Source organism: Ictalurus punctatus, chromosome 17 (genome assembly GCF_001660625.3).
Source record: "Ictalurus punctatus breed USDA103 chromosome 17, Coco_2.0, whole genome shotgun sequence".
NCBI lineage: Eukaryota > Metazoa > Chordata > Actinopteri > Siluriformes > Ictaluridae > Ictalurus > Ictalurus punctatus.
In genome coordinates, this window is record NC_030432.2 from 26,135,134 (window position 1) to 26,145,217 (window position 10,084).

At 48.8% G+C, this 10,084-nt stretch overlaps 1 protein-coding gene across 3 annotated transcripts in view; it reads left to right on the forward strand.

The window, feature by feature from the left end:
* The window catches only part of LOC108278081 (chromodomain-helicase-DNA-binding protein 7), an 11,481-nt gene extending 2,111 nt beyond the window's left edge, over positions 1–9,370 (forward strand). The window contains exons 3-15 of one of the 3 annotated variants that reach the window (XM_053687141.1): positions 242–362; positions 1,133–1,190; positions 1,283–1,343; positions 1,470–1,812; positions 2,144–2,349; positions 3,081–3,845; positions 4,049–4,206; positions 4,364–4,591; positions 5,220–5,606; positions 5,762–5,956; positions 6,185–6,319; positions 6,406–6,510; positions 6,901–9,370. In XM_053687141.1, coding sequence (XP_053543116.1) covers positions 242–362; positions 1,133–1,190; positions 1,283–1,343; positions 1,470–1,812; positions 2,144–2,349; positions 3,081–3,845; positions 4,049–4,206; positions 4,364–4,591; positions 5,220–5,606; positions 5,762–5,956; positions 6,185–6,319; positions 6,406–6,510; positions 6,901–7,860 — 3,722 coding nt within the window. In that variant the 3' untranslated portion in view covers positions 7,861–9,370. Of the gene's footprint in view, positions 1–241; positions 363–1,132; positions 1,191–1,282; positions 1,344–1,469; positions 1,813–2,143; positions 2,350–3,080; positions 3,846–4,048; positions 4,207–4,363; positions 4,592–5,219; positions 5,607–5,761; positions 5,957–6,181; positions 6,320–6,405; positions 6,511–6,900 lie in introns of all 3 variants that reach the window. The other 2 variants (XM_053687139.1, XM_053687140.1) reach the window with 2 other exon arrangements.
* The last annotated feature ends 714 nt before the right edge of the window (positions 9,371–10,084 follow it).

Genomic DNA, 10,084 nt, shown 5'->3' on the forward strand with positions numbered 1-10,084 from the left:
ATTTATTCCACCATGATTATCTCTGCAGTTTTTATTTCCTCCAGAAGCCTGATTATAGTTTGGTCCTTCAGAAGGTTCTACAGAGTGTTCTACGTTCTCATGGGTCCGGTTTAGAATCCACGGCCTTTACTGCACTTTCATTTTAAATCACACACACACACACACACACACACACACACACACACACGCGCAGTTGATTGTGTAGTTGTTGGTGTGATGAATGCGTTGTGTCGTACTGCAGGTTATGAGAAGTATAACTCCATGCGAGCCGACCCGGCGCTGGGGTTTTTGGAGCGAGTGGGAATGCCGGATGCCAAAGCCATCGCCGCTGAGCAGAGGGGAGCGGACATGGTGGCAGATGGGTAATGCTGGACCCCAATCTCTCACACAGCAAGAGAGACGCCCGTCTGTCTCTATCTCTGTCTATCTGTCTTTGTTTCTCTCTCTCTCTCTCCTCTTTGTGTTCTGTTTTTGTTATAAATAAATATATTTTATTTATTTAAATTTGTACTGTTCAAAAACCCAAACATGTTCACAGTGAGTTTATAATGCGTCATGTGACCTGCGTGTGTAGTTCACCAAAACACGAAGAAGAAGAATAATACATGATTTGAAGAAGAAATATAAATATCAGTGTAGTAAGTTTAGAGTGTACGGAGCTGGTCTAAACACCCCCCCCCCCTCTCTCTCCCTCCCCCCCACCTCTCTCTCAATCTCTACATCTCCCCCCTCCCCCTCTCTCTCCCCCCCCACCCCTCTCTCAATCTCTACACCCCTCTCTCCCCCTCTCTCTCCCTCCCCCCACCCCTCTCTCAATCTCTACATCCCCTCTCCCCCGCTCTCTCCCTCCCCCCACCCCTCTCTCAATCTCTACATCCCCTCTCCCCCGCTCTCTCCCTCCCCCCACCCCTCTCTCAATCTCTACACCCCCCTCTCCCCCGCTCCCCCCCACCTCTCTCTCAATGTCTACATCTCCCCCCCTCCCCCCCCCCCCTCCCCCGACCTCTCTCTCAATATCTACACCCCCCTCTCCCTCTCTCTGTCCCTCCCCCCACCTATCTCTACATCTCTCTCTCAATCTCTACACCCCCCCCCCCCCCCCCCCCCCCCCCCCCCACACACACACACACAGAGAGGATGAAGACCCGGAGTATAAACCACTGCGTATGCCCTTCAAGGATGATATGGATGTGAGTTTAAACACAATGTGCTCTATCATAAACCAGTTGCCTGTGTGTGTGTGTTTCTGGCAGGCTTCACTAACGTCGGTAATGTTTTTTAGGATTTCACCAACTCCCCTCTGGATGATAAAGAGGAGATGATGGATGTAGAAGGTGGTGAAGGTGCGTCCTCGTTCCTGCTGCTGTCTTTAATAAACTTCATCTGAGTTTAAAGTGCAGTAAATCTCAACCCAACTCTTATTTATTTACACATCTCCTCACTCTTGCCTTGTGGGTGTTATTTTCCAGCCCCTAAGGCGAGTGAGAACGGGGCTAAAGCTGGGAATCTGTACTGGCCTGCAGCGTCGGCTCTCACCGCGCGCCTGCGTCGCCTCATTACCGCGTACCAGCGCTGCCACAAGAGACAGGAGACGCTGATTAAACCGGACGGACGCAGGCGCAGACGTCTCCGTGAGGACCACCTCCTCGCCATGGCGACCGAGGGCGGGGCTTTCACGCTGGAGCCAAACAGGGTGGCCACAACAGCTTATCTAACTGAAGGAGCGTCGTTTGTTAAAACCTCACCGTTCCTGCACGAGAGCGCCGCCCTGTTGGCCGATGGAGCTGCTTTCTTCAAAGAGAGACGTCAGAGGTCAGGCCTTTTAAATAATGCAGCTTTCTACATATTTAACATCATTGGGCTGAAGGGTGAGACCTTCATCTGAATTTATTTATAAACACAGAGTGGAGAACATCTTAATATCTTCATCTGCTCTTTACTTTCTCTAAACACCTGCTGAGGGACAGATTCCTGCCAAGGTCTCTACTAACCCACTGTATGTGATCTCTCTCTCTCTCTCTCTCGCCCTTTCTCCCTCTCTCTCTCTCTCTCTCTCTCTCTCTCTCTCTCTCTCTCTGTCTCTCCCCCCCCCCCCCTCTCTCTCTCTCTCCCTATCCCCCTCTCTCTCTCTCTTGTCCTCCAGATGGACGAGGCGTGAGGAGGCAGATTTTTACCGTGTGGTGTCTACATTCGGGGTGGTTTATGACGTCCAGACACAGTGTTTCGACTGGGCGCAGTTCCGGGCCTTCGCTCGTCTCGATAAGAAAACGGACGAGAGTCTGGAGAAGTATTACTACGCCTTCGTGGCCATGTGCAAGCGGGTGTGTCGCATGCAGGTCAAAGACTCGGGTACGACGTCTCCTCTTGTCTCAACACATTAATGCTTGTTTAAACACTGAGTGTTTGTTTAAATAACTTTTCATGTTTTAGATCATCTAATCTAACACTTTTCTGATTTAATTATGAGATCAGAATCTTGCTTGATTCTGAAACCAACTGGCCAACTGTTACCGATAGCAACAGAAAGTGTGAACACTTGTACCTGAACTCATTAACATCTGACACATTCACACGAGTCTGGGTTAAAGTTCCCTGAACTCTGTGTGCTGTCGGAGTCATGTCGGTCGGAGTCATGTCGGTCGGAGTCATGTCGGTCGGAGTCATGTCGGTCGGAGTCATGTCTTCCCGTAATCTGTCGGTCTTTCCTCTTCTTCTCTCTCAGTTTTATCTAAATTATAACACTACCTATCCAGTCTCCTTTATCAACACACCAACTTTTAAACATGTCCTGTGACACGCACATGGGGTCATGACATCACCATCTTTAAATCTTTCAGTTTGTGTAATTAAAACCCAGTAGCAGATTTCCATGAGCTTACTAACGTTAAGTAAATAACTGGTGATGTCACATGATCAGGATATCTGGACACACCTGTCACACTGCTGAACCTTAGCGGATTTTTACCCATAGTGCACTTGTCTGCTCTGCTTTTTTTTAAAGTTCCTTTTAGTTCTGTTTGAGAGTTGGTCCTGAAGTGTTTGATGCGTTCAGTGGAGAGTAACGTGTTCCTGTTTCCCAGCAGAGCTGGCCGACCCGACGCTGATCATCGACCCGATCACAGAGGAGCGAGCCTCCCGGACTCTGTACCGTATCGAGTTACTGCGGCGGATCAGGGAGCAGGTTCTGCCCCACCCCGAGCTGGAGGAGAGACTGCGCCTGTGTCAGCCCAGCTCCGACCTCCCGGCCTGGTGGGAGGTGGGAAAACACGACCGGGACCTTCTCCATGGAGCCGCCAAGCACGGAGTGAGTCGCACAGACTACCACATCCAGAACGACCCCGAGCTCGGCTTCCTGCAGGCACAACGCAAGTTCATCCAGGGCCGAGGATCTGAGGCCACGCTGACCTCTGACCCTCTCACCGCCGTGGATCTGATCAAAGACGAGGAGCTGAAGCACGAGCTCAAATACGACACCACAGAGAAAGTGGACATCCAGGAAGAAAAAGAGGGGAAAACTGCGGCTGCCTCACCCAAACAGGAAGTGAAGACTGAAGAGGAAGAGAAGAATCAGAAAGAGGAGATGATGCAGAAAGAAAACAGAGCAGAAGTGAAGAGCGAAGAAAATCACAGCATTCCTCAAACAACCGAAGAGGAGAAGGTCACAGAATCTGAGGACTCGCCCACACTTCCTGTTCCTGCTCTCACAGACGCAAACAAAGAGGAGCAGGAGAACCTGACTGGTACAGAGAACCACAAACCCAACACTGAGAAGAATTCTGAGGAGGAAGAGGAGGAGGAGAAGATGGATGAAGATGACAAATCGGAGAAATCGTCACAGGCTGACGGTAAACACTGGATCTGTTCATACAGATTTACATCATTCACATCTTTAGCTTTAATATAAAGTATAAATAAAACAGACTGACACTGAAAGGTGGTGTTATTTTGTAAACACACCCTAAATATGTTAATTTCTCCTCAGGAACCGTCTTTAAAGAAGGTTAGATTAGATTCAGATGTGTTGACCTTTAACCTTTCTCTCGGTTAGTCTGCGCGTCCTCAGACAGGAAGAACTTTGACGAGGAGAGTAACGCCTCCATGAGCACGGCACGAGACGAGACGCGGGATTATTTCGGCATGGACGACGTGGAGCCCTCGGTGTCTCAGACGTTCGGTGAACGGAGCGCGTTCTCCTTCTGGCCGAAGGTAAATAAATACAGGAAGTACTGAACGTTCCTTCACATCTTCTCCACACTTCTTACCTTTATTACACAAGAGAAGACCTGAGTGAAGATCACGTTCTCACCATTTCACTGTAAACACACACACACACTCATACGTCTGTGCTGGGTGTGTATCGCAGGACCGGGTGATGATCAATCGGATGGACAACATCTGCGAGGCAATCATCAAGGGCAAGTGGCCAACCAATAGGAGGCAGTTCTTTGACTTGCCTGGCCTGTTGCCTGGATATGGTGCCATAGCAACGGACAGCCCTATGCCCAGGAGGAGCATGGGAGACTTCTCTGTGATGAATCAGAGCAGCTACAGCGGGAGTGATGACATCACCATGTCACCGCAGGTCAATAAGGCAAGTCTCTCTCTCTCTCACACACACACACACACACAATGATCAGTCTACCCATCGCTTCCTTCCAGTCACAGTGTCTCCATCTGTCCTGTAATACCCAGAATGCCGTTCTTCATCCTAGTGACGTTATTTTAGATGTGTTCTGATGGGTTTTTGCTGATCTTCACGTTACCTGAAACATCATAAAGCTCTTAAAGACTTCAAGTTCAGAAGTGTCTCTAATGCTCTCACTTCCTGTTTACAGTGTTAGCACTTTTTGACTCTGTAACACACATTTATAGAAGGGATTCATTCATTTATTTATTTATTAATAATGGCAGTATCCGGTGTCTCGCCCAGATGAGGACGGGTTAGGGATAAATGTCTAAGTGTAAAATTTAGATTTAGAGGAGCAGCGTATAAGGTTTAGAGCACTCTGCTGCCTGAAGTACAGTTAAACATTAACGGCCCTTCCTCCTCCTGGATTCCTCTTCCTCCCTGCGTTTAGAACTGTAACATTCAGGCTTATCCTGGAGTCATTTTACAGGCGGTGAATCTCAACCGACTTTATTTTTATTCCCTTTGATACTGATTATTAAAAGGTCATGTTTGAGATGTGTCGTTCATCACGACTGCTTCGTGTGTACAGGATGAGGCTCTGAGTCTGTCGGTTCCTCGTCAGCGGAGACGCAGGAGGAGGAAGGTGGAGATCGAGGCCGAGCGAGCTGCTAAGCGGCGTAATCTGATGGAGATGGTTGCGCAGCTCCGTGAGTCTCACGTCGCAGAAGGTCAGACTCGAGCTATGGATCTCACTAAAGCTCTACACGGGCTGGCTCCGTCCTCCTCCTCTTCCTCTTCGGTGTTCCCCGGCGCCGTGGCTTCCCCGATGGAGCTGCTGCACGCGGCCGGAGCCTCCAGAGCCAACGGAGCCGTGCTGGAGGCTGAAATTCCCACACGGAGGAGGAGAGGACGCAGGAAAAACGTTGAAGGCCTCGAGCTGCTCTTCGCAGGAAATAAGACTTCGCAGCTCAACACGGTAAAACACATTTCCTTCAACAAGCCTGATTTCATCATAACACTGGTGTAAATATTCCTTTAATCTTTCCACGGCGCCTGACTGCGTGTGCTAGCGTGTTCAGAGGGAGCGCGAGGTACAGGTTTTAACTCGTCCATTTATCTTGGCCTCTACAGGAAGATTCAAACGGGACCAAAGGTTTTGCAGACGGGGCACACGTGCCGGCACGAGCACCGAGACACATTCCAGCTCCTGCACAGAAAGAGGAGGGCGGCCATCTTAAAGGAGAGGATGGAGCGAGCACTAAGGACCTACAGGAGTGGCTCAGACAGCATCCCACCTACACCATGGACGTGCCTGGATACATACCAGTGAGTGTTTAGTCCGACCCGTGGGACCACTCTGACGGCAGAGAACTTGTCCACAGAGGACCGGATACTGTCAGTGTTTTATTTAAGGAGCTGATCTCGCCGAGTCGGGGTCGTGCTGAACACGAAAGGGTGTGTGAGAATGACATCTGTTTTTCTGAAGTTGTTTTGGTGTGTGTGTGTGTGTGTGTGTGTGTGTGTGTGTGTGCGTGCGTGCGTTCTGTGCAGAAGAGTGAGGAGCTTCTCACACAGCTGGGAAAACCGAAGCAGAAAAGACATCGCTGTCGAAACCCAAACAAGATCGACATCAACACGCTGACCGGAGAGGAGAGAGTGCCTGTGGTCAACAAGAGGAACGGCCGAAAGGCAAGAACTATCAAATATATTCCATCAGGACCTTTATTGTCCCGTGTGCTTGTTCTCAGTGTAACGTCTGTTCTGTTATGCTGCAGATGGGGGGCGCTATGGCTCCTCCCATGAAGGATTTGCCGCGGTGGCTGTCTGAGAATCCGGAGTTCGCCATCGCTCCAGACTGGACAGACATCGTCAAACAGTCTGTGAGTTCAAGCGCTCCAGTTTAATCTCTAGATTAACCTTCAGATTAACTCCAGATTAACTCCCGTTTAACCTCTAGATTAACGGATCCTTTTCCCAACAGGCTTTAAATCATCTCGTGAAAGTGTGGTAAAGTTTGTAGTTAATGAAGCGGTGTTGCTAGCAGATCTAGATGTTCTTCAGCCACAGGAAGTTTCCCGCTCGGTTCAAACACACACGCTTTATTAAAGACTGTTTACACTTGCGTCTCTGTAGCAGGACGTTAATTTGAGTAGATGATGATGATGATTAGCCCATGACTCACTGCTGCTCTTCTAACTGCATCGTTGTTTACCTTTTTGATGTTTTATTTGTTTAAATGGTGATGAATTGATCTTGATTTGATTTTGCAGGGTTTCCTGCCCGAGTCCATGTTTGACCGTCTCCTGACCGGGCCCGTGGTCAGAGAAGAGGGGGTCCGGCGCCGTGGACGAAGACCTAAATCTGAGATCGCTAAAGCAGCAGCAGCTCAAGCTTCTCTCTCTGCAGCTTCTTCAGCCTCTACCTCGGGCGTGAACCCCTTCCTGCTCAACAGCCTGTTTGGGGGAATGGACCTGAGCAGCCTGCAGAACCTACAGAACCTACAGAACCTGCAGCTCCTCATGGGCTTGTCTCCTTCTCTTGGTGCAGGAGCTGCAGATAACAAGACCACCACCACCATGTTGCCACTGATGCTGCCTGCCATGAGTGCCCTGCCCAATGTCTTTAGCCTTGGGGGGCTTTTTGGAGGCAACATGGCGGCGGCGGCGGCTGCTGCTGCTGCAAACTTAAATACAAACACCACGGCTGCTTCAGAGTCTGAGGAGACAAAGAAAGATGGAGAACTCAAGGAGGAAGGCGAGGAGAAGAAGGAGGAGGCAGAGAAACCTGCTGAGAACGAGTCGAGTGACGCAAATGCGGCTGCAGCAACCAATCTTTCTGCCAATCCTCTGGCGTTTAACCCGTTCCTGCTCTCCACCATGGCTCCTGGGCTTTTCTACCCCTCCATGTTCCTTCCCCCTGGCTTGGGCGGTTTAGGGCTGCCCGGCTTTTCTCCAGCAGCTCTCGCTGAGCTCCAGAACGCAATGAGTGGCGCATTAGGAGGTGCTGGAGAGGAGAAGGAGGAGAACGAGGAGACGGGGCACAACCAGGATGCAGTAAAAGCCAGCAGCACTCTGGAGAACAGCGACTCTGACGAGGGCGAGAACAAAACCGAGGATCTGACCGGAGCGGCCGAGGAACTGGACTCCGTGGAGGCAGGAGAGGAAGAGGACGACGACGACGACGATGAGGAGGAAGAAGTTGGAGAAGATGATGAGGACAAGAGTGACTGAAGATACAAATCCACCTGACTGACTTTCTGCCTTTTACCCCTGAGGGCTTTTTTTTTAAAAGAAAAACTCTACTGATTTCCCAAACTCTGAATTTTTATGTAATTTTGGTTTAGTTTTGTTGACGGATAAACAATATAATGATGAGGGAACACAATGATGTTTCTGCAGGACTTCAGTGTAGTACACACACACACACACACACACACACACACACACACACACACACACAGGCAGTAGTGGACATGTTGTGGATGTGAAAGGGGTTGGGTTTGTGGCCTGTGGTGGTGGTGATGTGCTTTAGAGGAGGCGATGACTGAAACGTCCCGATCCTGTTAGGAATGAGAAGGTTCTGATAGTGCTGTGCTGCTTCTTTCTGTTAAATTTATGTTTGTTTGTTTATTTTTTTCTCTCTCTACTGATATTGTAAACGGTGAGTGAGTAGCATCTCGATGAGGAACGTTCAGTGGCGTACAGTTTTAAACAGCATTAAGACGAGCGACTCTCTCCACGCTGCTGAAAACAGAATTGAGAAGTGAATGAAATGAGGATTGTTCTTGTCGTACTGTTCTGCTGAGGGATGAAGTTCTCACATATCAAAGCCTACACTCGGACTGTTCAAGTCTCTCACACTGACAATCTATACGGGTGAGGAGACGCTCGGCCTGTGGAGACAGCAATAACTGAAGGCAGCTCCTGAATGTTCCACTTTACCACAGGGTGTGTGAGGGGGTGGGGGTGTGCAAGATTGTGGTGTGTGTGTGTGTGTGGGCAAGATCAGGGTATATGAGAGGGTGGGATCTGTGTGTATGAATGTGTATGTGAGGGGGTGTGATTTGTGAGTGTCTTGGTGAGTATGGGTGTGCCGGTGTGTGTGTGTGTGTGTGAGTGCGGGGGTGTGTGACAGAGGGTGTGGGTGTGTGACAGAGGGTGTGGGTGTGTGAGAGGGTGTGTGTGTGTGTGTGTGTGTGTGAGTGAGAGCGGGTGTGTGTGTGTGAGAGGGGGTAAGAGAGAGGGTGTATGTGTGTCTGTGTGTGAGAGCGCACGGGGTGTGTGAGAGCGCGGGGTGTGTGAGAGCGCGGGGTGTGTGAGAGCGCGGGGTGTGTGTGACGGGGGGTGTGTGTGACGGGGGGTGTGTGTGACGGGGTGTGTGTGACGGGGTGGGGTTTCAGTAAAGGGAGGTGTGATGAATTATTGCGGTCGAATAGTCTCCTGAAGATCTCCATGTTGATGCACTGGTGTAAGGATGAAATCAGGTACTTTATCTATTGAATGGACTTTTTGTTACTTTTAGCCAGCAAGCTGAACAGCATTACCTCAATTCTAAACTAGCCTTGAAGTTTACACACACAAACCTTGTACATGTTTCTCTCCTTTATCTTTTCTCTACACTTTTCACTTTCTTCTTTTTATTATTTGAAACATCATGTATGATGACGTGTAAATGGCTGCCAACTGTAGTAATGATGCTTTTAATAAAAGTGACCCATGATATTCGCATAGAAACCAAAAACCCTGCGTGATCATCTGTCCCCTTTAATCCATTCACCACCTTATTATTATTATTATTATTATTATTATTATTATTATTATTATTATACACCTGCACTAACACCATTCACACACAACACAGAGAATACTACAGGAGGAATTTACTCACTGATGTACCATCAGATCGAAAGTTTGTTGTACGGCTGCGACTCTCCGTCATGTTGTTAACGGATTAATCTGTCGATTCAAAGTTCAGTTTTTATTTTCTGTATTTTTTCTCAAAAGCGTGTTATTTCACGTTCTGCTCAACATTATCATTCTCACACACACACACACACACTGTAAACTGAAGGCTGTGATAAAGGTATTAAATGTATGTGTGCGCTGTGCTGTACACTGCAGAGGAGTTAAAATATTAACATATTTAAAAAATAAACAGCTGATTGTCCACACACTTTAGAGCAGAAGTTAAATCACTAGATTAAAAACACTAAAGAATGAAAATAAAAGCAGATGTTCTGCAGTAACACACACACACACACACACACTCATCTGAACACACCAACATGTTCCTTTATTCTGTAACTGTACCACACTTCTTACATTTATATACAATCCTATATACCATCCACAGTGACGTCACTGATGGGCGGGTGGGGGTTGGGGCGGGGTATCCACAGTGACGTCACTGATGGGCGGGTGGGGGTTGGGGCGGGGTATCCACAGTGACGTCACA